This window comes from Rhineura floridana, chromosome 11 (genome assembly GCF_030035675.1).
Source record: "Rhineura floridana isolate rRhiFlo1 chromosome 11, rRhiFlo1.hap2, whole genome shotgun sequence".
NCBI lineage: Eukaryota > Metazoa > Chordata > Lepidosauria > Squamata > Rhineuridae > Rhineura > Rhineura floridana.
This window is the reverse complement of record NC_084490.1, coordinates 59011827-59037901: the sequence shown is the minus strand read 5'-3', so window position 1 is coordinate 59037901 and position 26075 is coordinate 59011827. Positions and strand designations below refer to the sequence as shown.

The 26075-nt window shown below is 38.0% G+C and overlaps 1 protein-coding gene and 1 pseudogene across 2 annotated transcripts in view; one reads left to right on the top strand and one right to left on the bottom strand.

Moving 5' to 3' along the window:
* Positions 1-26075, bottom strand: part of MAP3K3 (mitogen-activated protein kinase kinase kinase 3) — a 79656-nt gene that overhangs the window by 20316 nt on the left and 33265 nt on the right. For both annotated transcript variants that reach the window (XM_061591256.1, XM_061591257.1), the window contains exons 4-7: positions 24037-24077; positions 16736-16835; positions 15734-15847; positions 14130-14250 (exon numbers count right to left, since the gene is read on the bottom strand). In XM_061591256.1, coding sequence (XP_061447240.1) covers positions 14130-14250; positions 15734-15847; positions 16736-16835; positions 24037-24077 — 376 coding nt within the window. The remainder of the gene's footprint in view (positions 1-14129; positions 14251-15733; positions 15848-16735; positions 16836-24036; positions 24078-26075) is intronic.
* Positions 21379-21497, top strand: LOC133368170 (5S ribosomal RNA; annotated as a pseudogene).

Sequence of the window (26075 nt, the reverse complement as noted above, 5' to 3'; positions counted from 1 at the left end):
TTGTAACCCCCAAATCTTTTTTTAAATGTTTTGCTGCTCCTATGGGTCCCCTATTGTGATGCCATGATGTTAAAGAGCTTTTGGTGACCTGCTCCCCCAAATGTGTCATTTTTTTTTACAATCAGCCACCCATTTTTACACTTCAGCCACACACACTTTGCCATGCAGCCCCTAGAGAAGTACCCATGGGTCAAGTGTGGCCCTCTGCCTGAAAAAGGTTATCATTCCTGGCATAAAGGGATTTTAATTATCTTATCAAGGGCATTCAGTTCAGTTAACTATTATATGACTTTTCTTTTTGTAGACCAACTAGAAGATATACTGGTGACAGCAAAGACAAGACCTTTGGTCTTACTGTGAAACAATTTTCTAAGTGCATATAAATATGATCTCATGTGGGACTTGAGCTCCCCCTTGTGGTCAAAGTCAGAATAACCAGTACTTGATTTGCACACTGGTCTAGCCTCCCTTACATAGACAGTTCTTCCTTGCCAAGCCAAAGAGAAAGATAAGACATAACAACAGTAGAACCAACACACACAAAACTGCGCTCTCTGCCATCACTCATATCCTGGAGGATGTTGACACAGCTCAGATAGGGAATAGCCCTGAGATCACCTTTACATGCATGTTGAAGACCGTTTCACAGTAAGACCAAAGGTCTCTTCTCCAGTGCATGTAAGATGATCTCAGGTGGGACATATCAAACCTGGTGGGAATAAACACTATAACCTGAGCTGCTACTGTATTGGAAGAACATGCTGTAGCACTCGCCTCCCAAATGCAGCAGGAGTCCTCCAAAGGGGCCATGACAGAGGTTCAGTCGGGGAATTCTAACTACAATGCATATAAGGTGACAAAAAGGTAATAAAGTTGCCACCTTGAATAATGTTGTTTCAAAGCAATGCCAGACTTTCTCTCACCCCTCATGTGTATTTTGTGGGGAATAGAAAGATAAGAATGATAAGGGTACCAACAACAGCTTCCTGCCCAGGGCAAATATGACCCACAGCCACCCCCCAATCTGGTTTGGGGCTGGGGCCAAGTGTTAAGCCCCAAACCCCACACCATGGTGCAAATCTGGATTCCTTCCCCAATGGCTGCTATTGAATAAAGAAAAAATAAGGACACAAGGGCCAATTGTAAGATCACATCTAGTCTGAAAGGCAGACAAAATTGCTTCTGACAAACTTCCAATCAGAATATATATATATTTGCAGGGAAGTGGGAGCCATAGTACATGTTCCTACCTTACTGTTAGATTAAAGCCGGTGTAATAGAACAGTCAAAATGATGGGTATGAATGAGGAAACTCTGGATGAAATTCTTCTTTGGCTAAAAAATCTAATTTGACAGCCTTTGGTCAAAATCTCACAGCTGAATTGACAGGGAGCTGGGGAATGAACTAAGATAAGTGTAAACTGTATCACATTATGAGCCTCTGGCATAAAATCAAAAGGAAATATAAATAAATGAATGAATAAATTCAGCAGGGATATTTAAACCCAATAGCTACAATGTCAGCTTCTGAAAAGCACTTAGGCAGCTAACCCAGGATGTTGACTGCATTCCAAGAGAACTTCCAAGAGCTCACACACATGCCCACCCTTCTTCAGCTGCAGTGAGAAATGCTTGTGAAGCTGGACCAAGTGTTGGGGTCCCCTATCTGACATGTGAGAAGTTTCTTGAAAGAGGGACGGAATCCAAAAGCACCACAACTTCAAAATCATGGTTGAAGAACACTGACTGGTAATGAAAACAGAACCACGAAGCACTATCAGTTTCCTTTTTCTCACAAATCACTACTTATTCTAGTAATACCAGATAAGTATATTATGCTTTCCTGAAGTGAATCTAAAATTCAGAAGCTGAAGATGATCACAGCCTGTTTTACAAATTTGATAAAAGTAATAAAAATGGCTCTCTTTTCTCCAATCAGTGGTGTTTAAAAAATTTATCATATTTAAGAAAATGTCACATTTGTTCAGCATTTTTTTAAAAAACCATTAAAAAAAACCCTGCAGATTTTGTGACCAAGAACACAAAGCCCTGCCACAAACAGCACATGCATTGGTGTTGGGGAGGGGGAAGACTCTTTTTGTTAGTTATGTGGTAAGAAGAAAGGTGTCTGTAGCCCAGATAAAGATCCACTGGCTACCTTCCCTACAGCCGCTTAAATTCCTATCAAGCCAATCCTCTCTTTCCTCAGATGTTTAAAAGTGACAAAGAATCAATTGGGGGAGGGGGGGAATTCTGCTGCTACAGCTGGAGAAAAAAGAAAAGAAACCTGCAGTAAACTTTTTTTTGGTGGTGGTGGGGAGGATGGCCTCTCTACATTCAGCACTGCCTCATATAGTCATTGTTGAACTAAGCTCCTAAACAAACAGCCCAGGGTGGGGGCAAATGGAGGTATAATGATGAAATGTTTTCCCCATGACATTTCAGTCTCCATGAAGGATTTAATTAGTAACATAACATCCCTTTTCTTCATCCAGCCACTTCTTTACTCAACTACAGTACCAGAATTTGTATCACTTAAATGTTCCGCATCAGCAGTCAAAATACTGCTGTTGTGGTTGAATTTCTCACACATTTTACAGTATCCTTAGAAAGCACATGTATTTATGCACACAGTTCTTACAAGAATGCTCAAATTAGTATGCTAAACAGTTTTCTTTGCCTTCATCTCCCCCCATTTTCTTAAAACTGAAATAATGTACATGAAGTGTTTGTTACTGAGTTGTCATTGAATTTTGCCTCTACTTAAATATTTCAGTTCAGTTACTTTTGGCTGACAAAAGAAACACAATTTTAAATTTTCGGCTAAATACAAGCTAAGAGCTCCATCAGTTGAGAACAGCAGAACATTTTTCTGGAAACCCAACTCACTGTGCAGCAGCACTCTTCCCCCACTCCTCTCTCACAAGCACGCACATGCCCCTAGCAACCCTCTCTTCTCTCTCAAATGCACACATCAGCATCTCTCGCACACACACCCCATACACAGACCCATCACAAGCTATACATCTCACACTTTGTAGTTTAGTCCTACTGTTTACTATTTTTTTCTTTATATGTATGCCTGTGTCCACATATGTCTTGATTATGTGAGAGTTTTCCAGCTTTCTGTTGTCAGTATGCTGAAAAGCTTCACCACTCAAGTACAGAACTGGCCCTGTCTATTTTAGTTTCAAATTTAAAAACAAGCCCACAGAGTTCTCCATGTATTTAGTTTAATGAGTAACAAATTTAAAATGGTAATATACATTCAGCACATATTCTAAGAGAATTCTTTTCTCTAACTATAATGAAAGCTTGCAATACACTAGTACCACCTACTGGTTATTGGAGGAAGCAGGAGGCTCATTGGTCATGAGCCAATGAGCAGTCACAGGTAAGCCCCTTTTCAAACCTTGAAATAAAGATTTTAAAAATAGAATCAAGCCCTCTTTCAGCTGGAGAGTTGGCCTCTTTTGAAATGGGGCACTTTCACCGCAGTAGCCAAGATGACCTATCATAGAGCCTTTCTCCATTCTCCCCAAGGGCAAAGGAACAGGTGGATGCCAAAATTATTTTAGAAATATATTTTTTCTTTCCTTTATGAAAAGTGTCCAAAGACAACATGCTATCTGCCTGGGGGTTAGTGCTTTAAAACTGCATTTGTACATCAATTACTATTATTGTATTTCTATCTGACTATTCTACAACGGGCTGCATTTGAAGTAAAAAATAATCACATGTAAAAAGCAAACCCAAAATAATACAAAAATAGTCCTAACATTAAAAACTAAGCAGCAGAATAAAACTAAAACAGTTTTTAAAGCAGCAGAACGATATAAGCCTATCTGAATAAATACATCTTCAGAACCTACCTAAATATAGAAAGAGAGAAAGCCTACTGGATCTGATCAGAAAGGGCAATTCTAGAGTCTTGGTGCTGCATGTTGCAGTCTGATTAGCTTAATGTCTGTACCAGAACAACTGTAGAAAGTATTGTTAAAGATAAAATAACCAAGCACATAGAAGAGTGAGCCTTACTGAAGCAGAACCAGCACCGCAAGGGTAAGTCTTGTCTCACTAATCTATTAAGAGTTCTTTGAGAGTGTCAACAAGCATATAGACAGAGGTGATCTAGTTGACATAGTGTACTCGGACTTTCAAAAAGCTTCTGACAAGGTACCTCACCAAAGATTCCTAAGTAAGCTCAGCAGTCATGGAGTCAGAGAAGAGGTCCTCTTGTGGATCAGGAATTGGTTAAGTTGCAGGAAGCAGAGATAAATGGACAGTTCTCCAAATGGAGGGATGTAGAAAGTTGAGTCCCCCAAGGATCGGTATTGGGGCCTGTGCTTTTTAATAACCAGTTCATAAACGATCTAGAGTGAGGTGGCTAGGTTTACTGATGAAACTAAATTGTTCAGTGTTGTTAAAACAAAAAGCAATTGCAAAGAGCTCCAAAAAGACCTCTCTAAACTGAGTGAATGGGCAGTAAAATGGCAAATGCAATTCAATGTAAAGTTATGCATACTGGAGCAAAAAATCTTAAATTTCACATATTCACTCATGGGATCTGAACTGGCGGTGACTGACCAGGTATGAGATTTAGGGGTTGTAGTGGATAGCTCAATGAAGATGTCAACTCAGTGTGTGTCATGTGTGAAAAAGGTAAACTAGGGATCATTAGGAAAGGAATTGAAAATAAAGCTGCTGATATCATAATGCTGTTATATAAATCTATGGTGTGGCTGCATTTGGAATACTGTGTACAGTTCTGGTCGCCTCATCTCAAAAAGTGTACTGTAGAGCTGGAAAAGGTTCAGAAAAGGCAACCAAAATGATCAAGAGGATGGAGTGACTCCTCTATGAGGAAAGGTTGCAGCATTTGAGTAAGAGGTGACATGACAGAAAGTGTATAAAAGTATGCATGGCATGGAGAAAGTGGATAGAGAAAAGTTTTTCTCTCTCTCATAACACTAGAACCCATGAACATCCAATGAAGCTGAACGTTGTAAGATTTAGGACAGACAAAAGAAAGTACTTTTTCACACAGCACATAGTTAAACTATGGAATTTGCTCCCACAAGAGGCAGTGAGGACCACCAACTATGATGGATTTAAAAGATTAGACAAATTCATGGAGGAAAAGGCTATCAATAGCTATTACCCATTATGGCTATGCTCTGCCTTCATAAGCTGAGGCAGTATGCTTCCAAATAACAGCAGGAGGGGAGAGTGCTTTTTGCACTCCTTGGTTGGCCACTGTGAGAACAGGACGCTGGACTAGATGGGCCATTGGCCTGATCCAGCAGGTTCTTATGTTCTTAGGTTAAACTGATTTAAAACACAAATTTGCACCTAAAACCTAAAGTTTTTTTATTGAATAATGTTGACTTTCAAGTCAGCAGCAGAGAGACCATCCCGGAAGACTGGAATGTTCTCCCAGTGATTTCTGAATACTTCTGTCTTAATTTGTATCTGTATGCGTGTCTATGTACATGCAGCTGATGAAAAGGCCACAAAAGCTCATGCCACAATAAATATTAATCTTTAACTAGACTCTGCCCTCAGGCTCTGTTTGTGTATGTAAATAGCAGAGGAAAGGTTATACCAAGGGTGGTATTCGATGGTAGTCTTACTCAGAGGAGATCATTCATTCATTGGCGATCACTCATAGCTGAGAAAGATTGTCTTCCAAGATAAGGTCTTTAAACAGTGGGTCTGTAAGTGACTGTGGAGGCCAATTCTGGATCCACACAGCCTCCCACAGTGAGGACACAGGTTTCCAGTTGGAAGATGGTTGTGATGAGGATTTGTTTGTTAGCTCGTTTGTCCAGTTTGCCCTGTATTTGTGCTTCTTCATAGCACCTTTGATAATAGCTGACCTCCATTTGGGACGTTCATGGGCCAAGACCTTCCAGTTCTCTTTTTTTTTTTTTCAATTAATTTTTATTCCAATTTTCAAAACCAAAACAATACAAAAAGAAAACAACACAAATCAATAACTAGTACAATACAAAAAGAAAATATATATATATATATAAAAAAGAAAGAATATTGACTTCCGATTTGTCATAGTTCAGCTATAAATCTATAATATATAACAAACCTATCTCTTAATAGATTATAAAATCACCTTCCTCCAACGGTTATCTTAGTTGGTTTCAAATCTCATTAACATCATATCATTTTAATCTTCCACAAAAAGTCAAAGAGAAGTTTCCAATCCTTGAGATATATGTCAATCAATTTTTTTTCTAAATAAACATGCCAATTAATCCAACTCATCAAATCTACTAAGTCCAGTAATTTTAAATCGCTCTTCTGTCATTATCCATATTGGGTCCATCTTCCATCTTCCATCTTTACGCACCCAAAAATCTTGCTGTCATAGTCATATAATAAAAGTCTGATAGGAATTTCCTCCATCACAGATATTTTCTTGCCATCAAATCCAAACGTATCACTGAAGTATTGTTGCAAAGCCGCATCTCTGTTCCTCTTTTTCACATGATACACTAGTACATCTCTTGAAGGTTTTTCCATTGACACAAAACAGGGATTAATTCTGTTAACTTTCTCCATTTCAAGTTCCATCAAATCCTTCCAGTCCAAGAATTTTTTTGAACCGATAATATCTTTATCTCCAATCTCTTCAATTCCTTCAGGGACAGCGCTGAATTCCAAACTGTAATATTTGTCTCCAGGATCCATCACAGCCAGGAAATCCAAATCTTTTTTCATGTCCATAATTAAGCCAATCTCCATAGTTTGAACCTTGCCTTTAATTTCTCTTTCATCCTTTTTTTGTTTTCCAGATCTATCTTTATTCTCCTTTCTCATAGAATCCTGAGTTTCTTTCAGCTCCTGTCTCATTTCGTGAAATTCAATTCTCCACGCTTGTCTATTATTTCTCAGTTCTTGTTTTATTGAGTTAATCCCATTCATTATTTTCTGAAACATGTCTAGAGATAAAGTCCCTTCTTGTACATCCATGATCTTCTTAATTGTCATTCTTAAAGCCAAAGGAACAAAACTCCTCCAATTTTCAATGTCCCAAACAAAGAGCAGCTTATTTCTTTAACCAGTTACAAAGGAGTTAATCTTTCCAACAAACTAACGTCACACGCTAGACAGCCCTTATCTCTTATCTGCCCGGAAGTGTAAGAACGGCTTTAGTTCACAGCGTCGAAATAGCTAGTAGCAGAGAGAATGAGCAGATTCGTCAAAAAAAAAGTAGATCAGGAAAAATAGTCCCAGCCATAAATCAAAAAGATTTCTTATCTCTTCCAATCAGAAATCTCTCGTCCGTTGTAATCTTTAAAATGCTATTTTCCATGTCAGCTTTTTGCAATAAAAAAAAAGATAAGCTATTTATATTTTCTTCCCCCTTAGTTCCGTGAATAAAAAAAGGAAAGTCTTACCTCACCTAGGTTATCTCAATTGCTGTTACTTTGACAAATCTCTTTAGCTGTATAGATAAGAAAATGATGAATGTAGACAGGAGGATGTTTGCCTGTTAATCCGTATAAAAAAAAACGGGTCACTTATCCAGCTGAGCTAGCATAAAAATCCTCGCTCTGTCTGAGCTGCTGGAAGACAGACAATTCTGACGAATTCCAGACTCCAACAATCAAAACAAAGCTATGTGGGAAATCTCACGTTTCTTCTTTAACCGGAAGAAATTATTCCCAGTCAGAAAAGAGCCTTCTGACTTGGGACGGATTTTCAACAACAAGCTCTATCTGATAAAGCGAACGTTCATCTTATCTTCTAAGAGAGAACGCACTAACAGGCAAGCACCCTTCTTTCTATATTTTTCTTTTACTTGACTTAAATTGTTGCTGTTTAAAAGAGATTTGCCAGATTGATCGGTTTTTGACATCTCACTGGGGAGCCATAACTTCTCTCTGCTACTCACTAATTAATAGCTTATCTCTGTTTTTGTTGCAAAAAGCTGTCCTGGATTTGCATTCTAAAGATATACACAGAAGAGGGATTTCTATTCCAGATTTTTATTTTGAAGAATATTATATTGTCTGAGACTACTCTCTTTTTGGTCTATTTTATTTTGACGAATCTGTTTTCTGACGACCGCCATTAATTGTTTCGATCCTGGGAACTGCATTTTGTTTACTTAAGCATGGAGAGATAAGGCTGTCTGCTCTGTTTATACTGTGATGTCACCAAGTTTGGAGTATTAACCCAATTGTTGCTGAAATAAGAAGTGGTTTTCCTATATTTTTCTTTTAAAATGGCAATTAAGAAAGTGGCTGAGAAGCTGGAAATAACTATGTTTCAGAAAATAATGGATGAGATTGAGATAACGAAACAAAACCTGCGACAGGGTTGTAAGGAGCTGAAAATTGAATTGAGTAAAATGAAGCAGGAGATTAAAGATATAGGGGTCCCTGTGAGAGAGGTGACCCTGGAAGGGGTCCCTGTGAGAGAGGAGACCCCGGAGATTGGAACAAACGTGGAACAGGAAACAGATTTGGAGTCTATGGACTTTAGAAACAAAATCTATTGTTTGGAGATACAGGAGATTAAAGACATAGGGGTCCTTGTGAGAGAGGAGACCCTGGAGACTGGAACAGGGGTCCCTGTGAGAGAGGAGACCCTGGAGACTGGAACAGGGGTCCCTGTGAGAGAGGAGATCCCGGAGATTGGAACAAACGTGGAACAGGAACAAGATTTGGAGTCTATGGACTTTAGAAATAAAATCTATTGTTTGGAACTCAATGTTATCTCTGAAGAAATTAATGAAGATTCTAGAGATAAAGTTATTAATGGCATGGATAATCTTCTGGACTGGAATGATGTGATGGAGCCCAATATAGAGAAAATCTATGGAATTAACTGCAGCCATGTGACAATGGAAAAACTTTCAAGAGATGACCCAGTGTATTTTGAAAAAAAGAACAGAGATACGATTTTACAGCAGTATTTCAGCAACCTATTCAGAATGGATGGCAAGAAAATATTTGGGATAGAGGTAATTCCCATCAGACTCTTATTATATGACTATGGCTTTGACAGCAAGATTATTATGGAATACTGATAATGGAAGATTGGATACTGAAATTACTGGACTTAACAAGACTACTGAAGATGGAAGATGGAAAATGGAACTAATAGGGATAATAGAACAATGGCTACTGAAATTACTGAACCTAACAGATTCTGATGTGATGGATTAATTGAAATGTTTATTTTGACTATGGTTATGACAATAAGATTATCATAATTAGTAATGAGATGGATTAATCGATATGCTTATCTGGAAAAAAAAATTGATAGATATATTTCTTAAAGAATTGAAACCTCTCTTTGACTTTTTGTGGAAAGAATAAAGTAATGTTTATGAGATTTGATGATTAAGTAAGATAACTACTGGAGGAAAGTGATTTTATAATATGACTTAAGAGACAGGATTGTTATATATTATAGACTTATAACTGATTTGATCTTTGACAAATGGGAAGTCAATATTTTACTCTTTATTTTTTATTTTTGTTTTTTTTTCTTTTTTTTCTTTTTTTCTTTTTGTTTAACTATTTTTGATTTTGTTTTTTGTCTTTGAATGTTTTATGATTTTGTCTTGTATGTTTTATGAAAATCTGAATAAAAATTATTGAAAAAAAGAAAAGAAAAGAGCCTTCTGACTGAATTTAAACTGGATAAGTTTCATCCAAGACGGAGCTCGTCTCAGAGGCTGCACAGGCGTAGGGATCCTCCTGGGAAGTCAAGACCTTCCAGTTCTCGATATTCATGTTACATTTTTTTAGATTTGCTTTAAGAACATCTTTAAACCTCTTTTGCTGTCCACCAATATTCCATTTTCCATCCGTAAGTTGGGAGTAAAGGAGCTGCTTTGGAAGACGATGATCAGGCATTCCAACAACATGGCCAGTCCAGCGAAGTTGATGTTGAAGGATAATTGTTTCAACACTGGTAGTCTTTATTTCTTCCAAAACGCTAACATTAATCCATCTGTCTTCCCAAGTAATTTGCAGAGTTTTCCGGAGGCAGCATTGGTGGAATCTTTCAAGAAGTTGGGAGTGCCATTTATAAATGGTCCATGTTTCACAGGCATACAGTAAGGTCAGTAGTACAATGGCTTTGTAAATAAGAATTTTGGTCTCCCCGCAAATATCCCGATCCTTGAACACTCTATGCTTCATTTGGGAAAATGCGGCACTCGCAGAGCTCAGACAATGTTGAATTTCAGCATCGATGTCAGCTTTTACAGAGAGATGGCTGCCAAGATAGGGGAAGTGATCAACGTTCTCCAGCGTCACACCATTAAGCTGGGTTGATGGTGCTATAGAGGGACTAGTTCGCACCTGTTGATGAAGCACTTTGGTTTTTTTTAATATTAAGTGAGAGCCCAAGCTTTCCACATGCTTCTGCAAAGACATTTAGGATAGTTTGAAGATCTTTCTCTGAATGTGCAGAGACCACATTATCATCGGCATATTGAAGTTCTATGACAGAGGCTGACATTACCTTACTTTTTGCTTTCAGTCTACTGAGATTAAAAAGCTTTCCATCTGTTTGATATATGATTTCCACACCAGTAGGAAGTTTCCCCTTAATAAGGTGTACAATCATAGCAATGAAGATAGCAAATAAGGTAGGAGCAATGACGCATCCCTGTTTTACGCCTGATCCGATTCTGAATGGATCGGTCTGAAAGCCATTGTTGTCCAAAATTGTTGCTGTCATGTTCTCATGAAGGAGTCGCAAAATATTCACAAATTTATCAGGGCATCCAGTTTTCAGAAGTATGGTCCAGGGAGCGGTTCAATTCACAGTGTCAAAGGCCTTAGTCAGATCAATAAACTCCACATATAAAGGTTGATTCTGCTCCCAGCATTTTTCTTGAAGCTGTCGTGCAGTGAAGATCATGTCCACTGTCCCCCTGGAAGGGCGGAAACTATATTGAGATTCAGGGAGGACATCCTCTGAGATTGGCAGGAGGCTATTTGCGAGGATTCTTGCAAGGATTTTACCTGCGGTAGCAAGAAGAGAGATACCTCAATAGTTCCCACAATCTGTTCTATCACCCTTCTTAAAAAGGGTGATAATTATGGCATCCCTAAAGTCTTCCAGGACCTCCTCCCTCATCCAGATTTTTTCGATGAGTTTATGAAGTTGTTGTGTAAGTTCAGGCCCACCTTCTTTAAAGACTTCAGCAGGAATCCCATCAGATCCACTAGCTTTGTTGTTCTTCATTTGATTGATGACTTGATTATATATTTGATTGAAATATATAAATGTTAATAGACATGACCAACTTAGGTTCATTCATTTTAATGGGTCTACTCTGAGTAGGACTTAGCTGAATATAATTCATTGCTGCCCAAAATTTTGGAGTGTAGTTTAGCTGTAAAACTACAGCTCCTTTCATGTCTACATAGACTGCATTCCAAACTGGGCAAACATAATTCTTTCTATGGAGAACTTACCCGGGGTAAGGGTGGGCAAAGCACTTTTGCATAGAGCTATTGTAAGCAGCCCAGAAAACTTGATTAACAGGTGGCATATAAATACTGTTAAAAATAAAATACATGAAAGCAGATTTCTCGAATTGTATATTATGTAGGCACAGCAGGTGGGAACAGTGCTTAATTCTGAAAAGGAGATTAGATGCCAAGAAAGCATGTGATCAGATGGATTAGTTCTATTGAATCCCTATTACTAAACATTTTATTATTTATTTATTTTATTTATTATTTGAATTATATCCTGCCCTTCCTCCCAGCAGGGGCCCAGGGCGGCAAACGAAAGCACTAAGAACACTGTAAAACATCATAAAAATTTAAACAAAACAACTTTAAAAAATTGTTTTTAAAAACTTTTATGTTTTATGTTTGTGTTTGTGTATGTACTCACTGGGTATTTTAAAATTGAATAAACCATCCATATGTCATTGTTTATATAATCCAGTTTCACAGGCTGTTGGATCTCTAAGCAAATGGATGAAAACTGTTTAGGGCTTCAGTCCTGCTCACAGGCTGCTTAAGGCTGCAGTCCCATGCATGCTTATTTGAGAATATCCCCCACTGATGTCAGTGAAACTGACTTATTTATTGTTTTATTTATTATTTAATTTATATCACACCCTTTCTCTCAGTAGGAGCCCAGGGCGGCAAACAAAAGCACTAAAAAAAAAACACTTTAAAACATCATAAAAACAGGATTTAAAATATATTAAAACAAAACATGTTTAAAAACACTTTTTTAAAAGATTTAAAACCATATTTTTTTAAAAAAGAAAAGGTTTAAAAACATCTTAAAAAGCAATTCCAACACAGATGTAGACTGGGATAAGGTCTCAACTTAAAAGGCTTGTTGAAAGAGGAAGGTCTTCAGCAAGTGCCGAAAAGATAGCAGAGATGGCGCCTGTCTAATATTTAAGAGTAGGGAGTTCCACAGGGTAGGTGCCGCCGCACTAAAGATCCGTTTCCTATGTTGTGCAGAAGAGACCTCCTGATAAGATGGTATCTGCACCTGCAGAGTGCAGTGATCAACTGGGTATATATAAGATGGTCTTTCAGGTATCCTGGTCCCAAGCTGTATAGGGCTTTGTACACCAAAACTAGAACCTTGAACTTGGCCCGATAGCAAATGGGCAGCCAATGCAGTTCTTTCAGCAGTGGGGTGACATGTTGGCGATACCCTGCCCCAGTGAGCAGTCTCGCTGCCGCATTTTTCACCAGCTGCAGCTTCTGGATCAACCTCAAGGGCAGCCCCACACAGAGTGCATTACAGTAATCCAGCCTGGAGATTACAAGTGTGTGCCAACGGTGGTCAGGCTATCCTGGTCCAGAAATGGCCGCAGCTGTCTTACCACCCACAGCTGGTCAACATGGGATTTTACCCACAATTTTACAAAATAATCAAAGCAACATATTTCTTTCCTGGAGTGGCTGTTAGCTGCTGGCAATCTGCACCATTCAATTGGTTGCAATATCTCCAAAGATTTTTTTTATTGGAATAAAACCCTTAAGCCTCTAATCCACCTGCAGCAACTCCTGAACTGATAAGCAGAGCTTTAAAATTTTGGCACAATTCCAGGGTACAAGAGCAATTTATTTAAATTGGCATATTTAATAACAGTGTTTCAAGATATGCAGAATAGCTGTGAACTTTATATCTACTGCAATAGTTCTGTAAGCCCTGGTGCCATCTAGGGGCTTGGGTCTCAATGAACCCTCAAGAACCAATAGGAGATCATTTATAGTTTCAGATGAGGCTGGCAAAAATGATTGAGAAGGGCCAGAGGAAAAAAGTATAGGGACCCCCCCCTTGGGACCCCCCCCTTTTGCAGATAGGAAAAGTCAACAAAAAAGCAGGAGTCTCTGTGGAAATCATTAAGAAACTAGATAAGTCCAAAGGGATATGAAGTTAGGGGAGACAAGAATACATACAAATAGATCTGAGCTGAAAAGAAAAAGTTACCGGAGAGAAGGGAGGTTCTGCTCCAAGCAAAGGCAGGAACAAACTGAAGCTCCATCAGGAGGAAAGAGCTACAGCAGATTCTGCTGGCTGTTAGTTCCTTCCTTGAAAGCAGTAAGAGGGACTACAACCTACTTGGATACCCCCTATATCCAATAGGAAACCTAATGTTAGGGAACTAACCTCTGTGAGAAACTGGCTTCCTCCTGTACACTGGCTTCAAAAGACCTCCTCTCTTATCAAGATGATGCTGACAATGTGCTAGGGCTGAAGCTATTATGCCAGTTGTACCATATGTCCTCATAGCCAGGATAAAAGTGTATTCAGGGATGTGGGTTTGATAAGCTGTAATTGTTAGAGGAGGTGCGCTGTGATCATTCCAAAGCACTTTTCCTCACATATTCCAGGATACAATCCTGATGCTAAGAGAAAAAATAACCAGTGGGTGAGCACAAATGAAGCCCCAGGCAGGGCACCATTTTCAATGTAGCCATGAACTGCATTTCTGCTTTACATACACATTTGTACACACATCTGAATCCCTCAACTCCAGAATATGGGAAACTTTAGAGGCTGTAGATCAAAGCCAAAAACAGGTGGGAGGACTAAACTGTAGTTGTAGACTGATGTTTATCTGCCAAAACTTTGGTTGCCAGGTCGCTAGTACTCACTGATGGACAGGTGCCTGCTTCTGGTTTCAGGTGGCTGGTAGGCAGCGTTCACATCTCCCATTGATTGCGAAGTTTTGATTCTGACTTGCTTTGGCATCCCAGAATGGGATGATGAACTAGTCTGGCAAACACAGAGACAGAGAGAAACAAGATTTAAGCAGCTTGGGTTTGAAGGAACTTAGTATGTTACTTCCTACAACACGGATAATAACAAGCAGCCCAGCAAATGTGTGCAGCAGTATCAAGCTGTGACTACAAATGCAGTCTGAAGGGCTATTCCCATTTGCTCTGGGGCATCAAGTCATATAGTTTTGGTGGTCTATGCAAAATGTTGGGCTCCACAAATGCTGAACAGAGGCTACTGTGTAGGTCTTGAGCTGGGTGTTAGAGCCTGAAAGAGCTTAACAAGTGACCGGTGAAAGGAGGGTAGGAAGTTTATAAGAAGGGCAACGTCCATTGTACACTACAATTTCACCAGACAACTGAAGAACCTGACATCTACTACCACAGGATTTGCCATCCTAACATTTTTAAAATAAGGAAAGGGAATGTTTCTAGCAAAGTGTCCACAAATGTGTTCACCAGCTGTAACCATATTCTGGTGAACACATTTATGGCACGTATCCCTGCCAAAGTGAGATGCAAGTACAGTAGTAGATTGTCTCTGACCTCATGCTGGGCTCCAGAGGCATTTAGATGCAGGGAGCCCTCACTGCTTCTAAGTGCATTCAAAGCTCAGACCTCACCCAAACTGGGGGAGCAGCAAGGTCAATGCTGCTTGGCCACCTGTTCATGGGCTCATTTCTAACCCTTGTTATAAGAGAGAACAGTCTTCATTTGTGAAACTCAATGATAAGCTTCAAGTTTGTTTAAAAAAACTATTTAAAGCTATATAGTTGAATACTAAATTTTGCAAACATTTTTTATTTATTCTACTCCCTTACCAGTACTAAGATATTTATAAGATATTGCCGCCCTAGGCTCCTGCTAGGAGGAAGGGCAGGATATAAATCAAATAATAAATAAATAAATAAATTTAGTAACCAATACTTATGTAATGTAGATCTGACTGAAAGGAACTAAACATACTCTCCCCTACAAACACTTTAAAGAACAAAGTGTGCTCTAATATAAGGCAGACTAAAATAAGGAAAGCAATGCATTAAATTACATGCTTAATAATCAGAACCATGTGGCTGTTATCAAACTAGATAAAGCTTTAAGGACACATATTTGTGCCAAACTACTGTCCTCTCTGAGAGTATTGTTGATGAGGGTGGGGAGGGGAAATGGGGGAAAGAGGAAGGAAACCCTGTCAAACAAAAACAGTATTTTAGGGATATAAAGCCTATATTCAATTATTGGGGTTTTGACAAGGAATCGATCTCTTGACAAAGGAGTTTCAAGATTAACATGAAACCAGTGGAAAACGGAAAGTACAGCCCTTACTAAAGATTTGCTGTTGTGAAAACATTTTTCTCAGCTTTGAGCGGAACAGGGGAGAAAGCCTACCATGCAGCCTAGACATCACTATTGTGCTAAATGACTTGTAAGGGCTTATAGGAAAAAATGAGACTGCAACATGTCACATTGCTTTTACTTACATGGTTTCTGTCCTGAGAAAGCAGTAATATTCTAAGGCTTTTCACATTTGCACTTCGATCTAAAAGATCTATTGCCTTATCAAGGTCATCTTGACTTTTCAAAGGAATAGTTAACTGCAAAATAAGAGAACAGGCACTCAATTACTAAAAGTGCATTTTAAATCCTCCTGACAAAGGGATTAAATAGCAAGAAAACAAGATAGAATTGTATATGCTCTTAGGTTGAATTAGTGTGTATGCCTACTTGGGAATAAGCCCCACTGAATTAATTGTGACTTACTCTGAAGTAAACTATGCACAGGCTCAGGTTGTAAACAAGTTATAGTAATCCTTCTGTAAATCTAGATATATTTCTGGTTGTATTAATTTTTCAATCAGGGAATATTCCACCCACACAATTTTCTCAGTACAGGCTGCTTCTACATGCATTTCCCCTAGTGTGACTGCAAAAAAATTAATACTGTCCCAAACAGTTGTGCAAAAAAAAGGAGTTTGGGTGGTGGTGGTCGGAGAGAGAATATACAATATTTAACATTTATTTACTGTTTTCAAGTGTTTCAAGTAATCCCTATGAGTTATCTAGTTGTAATCCTTGCAACAACCTTGTAAAGGTAAGTTAATGGGTTGTATCCAGACTTAGTCATGCTGCAAGATGAAGCATGAAATCTATTCTGTAAGTATGGCTAAGCCTGGGTACAATCTATTATAACTAGACCCCATGTTGCAAATTAACAGGCAAGGCTCCAATTTCCTCTGCCACCTGAAAGAGGAGCCAATAAAGTGCTAATATCTTAAGCTCTCTCATACACATCTGAAAAGCTGTACACATTAGCTGCACATCTGAAAAGCTGTATTTGCCTCTATCTGTGCTCCCCAAGAGGTATAGATTTTTCAGAGTAGTAGTGAAAAGTATTTCCACCATTCTTCCCCCTTGGATGTGAATAGTATTTGTATTAGAGGGAAATAAGCATTACAAGGTATTTGGCTGTCATATTTTAGTACCTCATTATTCAGGTAATAGAGATCTAGCGGCTGCCCAAAAGCTGTTTTCACTTTCTGCTGCACATCTTCATAGCGAACGGGCCGGGTGAAAGGGATAATTCTGGGTGAAATAGCAAGATACCGATTGTACAAACAGAACAAGTTATCCATGCAAAAAAAGCAATTTGGGTATTTTACTTGAAAATGGGTGTTTTCATAAACTATTAACCAATCCTGTGATGAGACTCTTGGCTGCTCACCAGCATCAATTTAAAAATAATAAATAAAGAGTGTGCCATTACATGATAATTGACTCTATATATATATAAATCACACACACAGGAAAAAAGAGGCAAACAAAAGAAAGATAAACATATGCAACTGTATGCTATAAATATATATTAATGCAAAAACATTATATGGCTGTGTATTATCATGAAATGTCACTCCAAACATGAAGAACAATATCATCCCAAAAATCTGTTTTGACTGTTCATTATGGGTTCTCCTGTGGTATGTCAATTTTAACACATTTATAGTTGTCCAGATTTTTCCAAATCAGTCTATTACTGTTGAGAGACACCCCCCACCAATTCTTGTCAATGCAGATTTTTCAAGCTGTTAATAAATTAACTATTATTTTGAGATCCCCATTTTGTACTTGATAGCCCAATAAAATTACTTTCTGATCCAGAGGCAATGTGTAGCCAGTTACTTCATTTATTTTGTTACATATGAGGTTCCAGAAGTTCTGAATTGTTAAGCAGTCCCAAAATATACATTTAAAAAACCTACCCTCGTTTTCAGACATCTTCAGCAGTTATTTTGAGTTGTCTCATAAATCTGTTTTTATTTTTGTGGGATTAGATGCCACTGGCATTGAGTTTTGATGAAGTTTTATTTTAAGTTTACCAATAGTAATTTTTCTACAATCTTAAATAGTTTGTCATGATTTTTTTCATCAATCATGTTTTCTGAAAACCAAATTCTAAGATATTTTGTTGGCTTTGCGAACTATGGGATATTTGTTATTTGTGTTAATTGCTTTTTTATAATGTCATAGAGATTTACACCTAACCATTCTGATTTGATATCATTTATCTTGTACCCCAATATTCTCCTGTATTTATTTATTTAGTGTAATCGGAACTCAAAGGACTATCAGTACAAAATCATCTGCATATAAGAGAATATTAGTGATTAAGAGTTCATAATGTATTCCTTTTTAATTTATGATTTCCCTTTATTGCTAGGGCAAGACATTCAATGGCTAATGTGAACAAAAGGGGGAAGAACAGGACACCCTTGCCTAGTGCCCCACGTTAAATGAAAAACGATGTGACAAAAAGCCATTTGCTACAATTTGCGCCCTTGGTTTAGCACATAATAGTTTTGTCCAATTTTTAAATTGACCTCCCAGATTAAATTAATTAGTTACTTTCATTAGATCAACCCATTTCACCCTGTTGAATGCTTTTTCTGCATCCAAAAACAATGAGGAATCTTTTTACTTATTATACATTATTTGAATCATACTTATTATATATATATATATTTACTGATATTGGACCATACCTATATAATCTGCAATCACTTTGTTTGGCCTAAGATTATGGTCCAAATCTTCATATCTTGATTTAATAAAGAGACTGGTCTATATGATCCATGTAGTTACAAGTCTTTGTTAGGTATAGGTAGCACAACGATTTTTGTTCTGTTCCATGATTCCAGTACGTGTAAGTATATTGCTTCATTAATGGTTTGTAAAAGTGGCTGTACCAATTTGGAGATAAATGTTTTATAAAATTCTGCGGGAAGTCCATCCAAGCCAGATGATTTATTATTAAGATTTTTTATTACTATCCTTAATTCAGCTAATGTCATCATGGCTTTTAGCTTATTCAAATTTTGATTGATAAATTTTGGAATCTTCAGTTTTCCTAAAAAGTTATTAATATTTTGATCTGATGGATTAATAGATTATACAAGTCTTAAATTTTGTTGGCATTTTTAGCCAGTCCACCTCATTATACTATTATTATAGTATATGAATTATACTAGTAGGCCAGCTTATACTTTTGGGGGCTTATTACTAATTTTTGTTGTTGTTTCAAAAATGTCAGAGATTTCTATTATGCAAACTTGTTTTAATTCTAACAGTTTTCTTATTCCTAGTCGTTTTTCAGAAATTTGAGGGCTTCTATTTTTATGGAAATATTTCAATTTTTAGATTTTTAATTTGATCTTCCTATTGAATATTTCTTTTTTAAATTTCAGAATTTTTTAAAATAGATACCACTTATGAATGCTTTGCCTGCATCTCATATTATAGGCCAGCTTGCTACTGTGGTGTTATTACAAGTAAAATATTCTTGCAGATCTCTTTGTAATCTTAACTAATTTATTATTGTTTAAATATATATATATTCAGCCTCCATTGAAGAGATTTTTATAAGTTTTTGTATTCCTGAATTAGTGATATTATCGTGTGATCGGCAAAGATAATTGTTTCAATTTTAGTTTCCTTAATTTGGGGTAGTACATTTGGCATGACTAAATAAAAAATCAGTTCTAGAGTAGGTGAATTGATGAGTAAAAAGTTAACTCACATTCAACTTTATTCAAATGTCTCCAGGGGTCAGTTAGATTTAAAGTTTCTACAAGTTTGTAACAGCTTTGAGGAAGGTTCCTGATATTATTCTCTGAAACAAGAGTTCAGTCTCCTTCTGCATATTCCTTCAATTGTTTCAGATGGTTTCTATAGAATTTTTCTTGCGTACTGCGTGGCCCGTATATACATGCCAGTGTTAATTCTTTCTCTAAAATTGTCCCCTTAACTACAATATGCCTCCCTTCTTCATCTTAGTTTCTTGACATATGAAGAATGGCCACACCTCTTTTCTGTACATGAAGCTGAATAAATCTGTCCCAATTTTATCTGTTGATGTTTTTCCTCTGATTTTTTAAAATATGTGTTTCTTGTAAAAAGATAAAATCCGCATTTTCCTTTCATAATGAATTTGCAAATCTGCAAGGTGTATTTAGTCTATGGTGTTATGGAGTTTATTTCTCTTCTCTAAGTATTTAAGCAAATACTTAAAACACTGTGTCTCTAAGGCTAATCTAGATAAGATGAAAGGAGTCAACTGTAAGAGATGACTACTCATCCTATCTAAAGGAGTAAAATAATAATAGACCTTCCTTCCACAAAAGTTTTCAGGGCAGTACAAATGATGGCTGCTCCAGAGAGATGTTTTGCAATTGGTCTTTGGAGAAATGGCAGCATTTTCTCCTGGGCAAAAAGAACACCGAGCAAATCCCCCTCATTGAGTCTTCCAAAAGGAAACTTTGATGGTACAGAGTTACATGTTTAAATATTTTATTCCTGTATGTTGTTCTAGAGAAAAGGGGGGGGGGTGACACCCACTCCTAATGTCAGATAAGTGAAAAATTCCTTCATGCCAATAATAGACCACAACTGAGGCATCAGAATTGACACCCCAAGTTTACATTCTTTATAGGAAAGGAAATAGTATGGCAGGTAGGGCAAATATCTTTATTTAGAAGTCATGTTTGTTGGCAATGACGTACAGAGCTCTTCAGTTACAAAGAGGTGAAGGGGTGTGTATGGATGGATGGGGGTAGTGGATAATGAAAGGGTAGGTAGATTTTAAGTCTATTTGACAGTTTGAGCTTATCATAACATGACAGTTGGAAAGCAAAAATAACTAAGAAACTGACTACATTCAACCGTCTAGAAATGCTTTCATTATTAAAAAAAACACATTTTCTACATAGTAATGAGAAACCAATCCAATTATAAACTGAAATTATAGTACTTTGTTGGCTCACAACTGCATTGAAACTCCTTATAAGAGGCAAATTACTCATTAAATATACACAAACATTTGAGCTCCCCCTGCCATCACTTTTTTTTAAAGCAACAAAATCATGTTGGATTTAGGTAATTTTAGGCAGACCATTCCTGACTTAAATATTTGTGGTTAGATCTGGCAGCTTTGCTGAAATAAAACACATAGAAATGCATTTTAAGAGCAAGTCCTACATAGCTGCATAATTACTGCTTGCATACAGTTGGGCTTTTCTTTTCAGTGTATATGTAAAACATTCAAATCCTACTGAGCTCCACATGCCATTTCAAAGACACCTGCCTGACCAGGAAAACATATGAGATTATCACTGGGGTGGGGTGGGGTGGGGTTAGGATTTCCCTTCCAAGTTACTTGTCACAGCACTGTGCTGTGTTGCATCATACATCAGTCTGCCTATTGTTGGCAAGAATGAACTTCCAGTGTCTCATGTTATTAGAAATGCAGCATGTCCTGGCAGTGACTGCTTGAATATATTTTGCATCTTGAATTCCAAAGTGAAGGTTGCATCCAACAAAATTTTACTCAGAGCAGAACCACTGAAATTGTTGTTCCTAAGCTACTCATATCCATTCATTTCAATGAGTGTACTCAAAGTATGATCAATGCTGATTGTTTGGATTTTTTTTAATTAAAAAATCCCTGCAGTCTTTTTATTTTCTCCTCTAATATTTATGTTTGCATATAATTATGTTGCACTTATATTCCCAGAGAAACCATCACCCTCCCACTTAACTTTAGAATTTTATTTATGGTATGGTAAAGGTGTTTTGAGCCTATGGCCATACTACCCTAAACACACCCAATCTCGTCTGATCTCGGAAGCTAAGCAGGGTCAGGCGTGGTTAGTACTTGGATAGGAGACCATCTGGGAATAGCAGGCACTGTAGACTTAGAAGAAGGAAATGGTAAACCACGTCTGAATACCTCTTACCATGAAAACCCTATGAATATATCCAAAAAGATTAATACGGTCGCCATAAGTCGTAATCTATAATGTATTACCTTCAAGTCGATTCCGACTTACGGTGACCCTGTGAATAGGGTTTTCATGAGGCTGAGAGGCAGTGACTGGCCCAAGGTCACCCAGTGAGCTTCATGGCTATGTGGGGATTCAAACCCTGGTCTCCCAGGTCGTAGTCCAACACCTTAACCACTACATATATATATAGTCATTTTTATTTCATTTGGCCTCTTTTCTCCCAAGCCATATTATTGCCTTAAAACAAAAAGAACCAACATGGTGCCCTCTAGATGTTGTTGGATGATAACTCCTATTATCCCAAAACCTCTAACCATGCTGGCTGGCGGACACCACTTTGGCTACCCCTGCTGTAGACTGTAAGTCTGTAGAGTACAGTAGTATTAATATTTAGGAATAAGCTGCTCTGAACCCATAGGATAGAGCTGGATAAGACAAGTAAACATATACTTAACTCAGAGGGACTTACTTTTGAGTAGGAATGCCTAGGATTGCACTGTTAAGCCTACTGACATCCTATGTCAAGAACAGAAAAATCAAATACTCCCAACTGCCTGAAAATCTGGAATGTTTCTGTACAGGGCTTGCACATCAAATGTTTGTGCCAAGGAATTGATAATATTTCTAGCACTGTTCGACCAACACCGTAAAGCTATAATGCTGATGCTCACAGAATAGAAGGTGAACATTATTCTGTGTCCTGTCCAGAGCCGGAACTACGAGGCTGAGATGCGGGCGCAATTAAATCTCGTTTTATTAAAGTAATGGATACATCAAAGGCATTGTGCTTCATAGAAAAACCTGCACTAACTCACTAAAATCCCTAACTACACTCTAGACAAGCTCTGCGGCATATGAAGGAAGTTGACTCAGCAGCTCCCCACTGTGAGTGGCGAGCTTAAGTAGGGAACGTTTTCGATCGTAATCTCTGACTACTTCGCAAGTCCTGTCTCTGCCCTGTCCGTTTCTCACGGCGGCGGGAGCAAGGTGACAGGGGGCGTGTCTCTAACGGCTCATCGGAAGACACCTGCTCCTGAGTAACGGGCTCGAGGTCAGGGGGCTGCGTCACGCTGGTGGCATCCTGGGAACTGCTTGGTAAGGGAGGAGTTGGCACTTTCGCTGGAGCTTCCCCCAACAGGTCCTCAGCAGCAACTGGGGGTGGCGCGCTCTCCTCCTCGGAGATCGCGCCATCCGTGGGAACTGGCTGGAATTCAGGCTTGCTTCCTCCCCTGCAAGGTCCCGCTCAGACTCAACAACTCCCAACTCTTCTGTGTCTTCTGGCAGCGGAGGCGCCTGAAACTCATGCCTCCCCCCTTCCTGTCCCTTCTGGGAGAGCTGAGGCTCAACATTCTGCATGCCAGTTACATTCCTCTGCATCCCCACCACCACAACCCCATAGAAGAACAGAGATCCATATTTAGGCTGTGTCCTAAAGATCATTCAATGTGGATTAATGTTTCAGCTATCCTGATGTTCTTATTTAAGATGGGGCCAGAATGTTTCCCACCCTTGTGTTTATTAGGGCTTTGTAAGATTGACTAACATTGGATATCACTCAGTGTTAGTCTACTCTGAGTACGACTTAATTGGATATCATTCATCATTAATACATAAGTTCAAAACATTACCCAAATATACAAGTGAATACCAAGCAGAAGTTTCACCCATGTTATCTTCATTGTATTTACACTTGAACCTTTAATACAGATTATAAAAGGTTGAGGGAAATGGTTAGGAAAAGGCTGGTTGGAGGAAGGGAAAGTCTGCTCTCCCGGCACTGTGAGCACTAGGTCCACAGAGAAAGCTCCTTTACTACCTTTTGAGAGGCTTGTCTCTTCCTAGGGTTTGTCAGGGACAGAGGAGAAAGAAGAAGAAAAAATAAAAAGGGGAAAATGCAACAACAGCTAGCTCTTAGGAAGCTAAGCTGGCACTTGCTACCTGGCTGCTAGGCTGAACAGGTTTGGGAGCTTACAGGATCCCTCCCTAGGAGAAGTGATTTCTTGTTGTCGCCCTGTCCTGCCTAGATAGGCTGGAATGTCTCACAGTACAATATACCCTCCTTTCTTGGACCCTCTGGTAGCTATGTAATTTTAAATTGTTAATAAAATCAACTCAAGGTAACAAAACTTATTACAAATGATACATATATGCATACATAGAGAGTACACGTTGTATTTGCTCTCCCAACAAGCTGTGTCAAGTTATCTAGTGGATTGAAAATACAAGAATTACCTCATTAAGAATGTAATAGGATTTTTCTTCTAAGAGAGCCTGTATTATTATTCAATATGTTGAATTCCTCTAATTTTTCTCTATCTAATTTATCACTGGTTATCAAGATACTTTAGCAAATAACTAACCATTTCATTAAAGTAAGGTTCATCTTATACTAAGTATCAAAAATGTACCTTAAGTGTAGTAAAGTATGTGAAAAGAAGTCAAAGACTTACCGCCTTTCCCCATTATATTCAAACTTTATCCGGATGTCATTCTGCCAAAGAAAAGATTGTAAGTTCACCTGCTAAATATTTAGGCATTTCAAAGATTTTAGTGACGTGATTACAGAGCAACTCCAAGGTACAGTATATGCAATTATCTAAGAGCAGTAGACTTTATAACTCTTTCCTCTACAATAGAGAATATTTTCCATTCTAATATTCAATACTGATTAGATTAACTCACACCAACTGATTAGATTAACTCACACCAACCTGACTTTAAAAGAAAATAAAAACTAATTTCTAATGGAATCCTTGTACTTCCCCAACTTTAAGTCTGTTCTCCTAAAACACATATAGTTTAGGCATGTGTGTGCATCTTTTCCTACTTCTCTCAGCCTCCATTCTAAACCACATTTGTTTATTTTGAAAATGTATATACTGCTCTTCTATTAAAAATTTGATTTTAATAAACTTAATTTTGCCAAGTATGACACTCCACACAGCACTTCTTGCAAGGTTGAAAGACAATGGGTTGGATCCAGAATAAGCTATTTGCACTTAACTAATTTTCACGTTGATTTCAGTGGGATTATGTCCAACTTAAGTACCATTGAAGTCATTGGATTTAAATCCTTAAAAAAGAATGTTTGAAACAATTAAATCTTCTTTGGCTGCTACATGTCTTTGCTGCCAGAAGGTCACAGCAGATGAAGAGATTACTCACACCATGTGCCTTTCCGAGCTGTTACCACTTGTTGATCATTCTGGTAACCATGGCAGCTAGTGTCTTACGATGGTCCTGGCATTTGGGGGGATTGCTCACTTTCCTTCCTATCTACATATTATATACTATTGCCTAAATACTAAACTATCAACATAACGTGAAAATTCAAATATGTAATAAAATAGCGGAAGCAGATTTGAGAAGGGCCAGCAGAGAATCCACTGGATCTTGCTGCCATCATGTGGACTGGTGGAGCAAAAGGGCATTTTTTCCCTCTCTCTCTTTCCCCCGCCCCCGCCACCATCCTGGCTGGCTTGGCCTCCAGGGCTGTAGAACTACCTCTGGCTGTGTCTCTTCATCAAGCTCTGCTGCTGCTAGCCAGGAGTTGGGACTGTAGCCTAAACATCATTGTCAGTATGTCTCAAACTCAGTCTTGTTATTTTTGAATTATTTGAATAACTCGAACTCAATCATTTTGAGCATTCGGACAATTCTATTAACATAAATCTGTCTATTTCACATTTCCAACAGCCAGAACATATTTGTTGTATATATCCTATTCAGTTTTCAGGGTGTCATTTACCCTTTCAATTATGTACTGTCAGAAAAAAGGCTTGTTTGTCTCATGCGTTCTGTCATATCCTCTCCAATATGCCAATATTTCTTTCCTCAAAAGACTGAAATAGATTCTTAATTCTTGTAAACTGTTGTACAATTTAACACAAAAATATACTTGTTTAACCTCTGGATTTTTTTGCCACACATTACACAATAAGTCAACTGCCTAAATTGTTGTATTCTCTGTTCCTGTGCGAAAAAATATCCACTCTGAAAATGTCACCCATTAAAATTTCCAACAAGTTCTTCTTAGACCAATCCTAATCCTGAGATTATGGCTGCAATCCTATACACACTTATGTGAGCATAAGCCTCATTAAACTCAACAGTGCTTACTATGGAGTAGACATGTATGGGATTGCTGTACATGTCTTGAATTTGTAACAATTACTCTTTCCCCATTGCTCAAATTCTCTCCCTATACCAAATTTATTACATCTGATAACTGAAGCCAAAAGGTGGCATGTCCAGAATTGCATTCTTCTTATATTTAACCCAAGTTTTCAGTTTCCATGACATAAATATCGAGTTGATCTAGTAGGTAGCTCTAAAGGAAGCATACAGTCATTGGTATTTATTCACATCCAGCTTTCACCCCACATATAATCTTATTTTCCCTGTTCGTTCTACAACTAGTGCAAATGAACATCCTTACACTGTTCCTCTTAGTAAAGAGAAGGCACTTGTAAGCTCTTCATTAATTAAA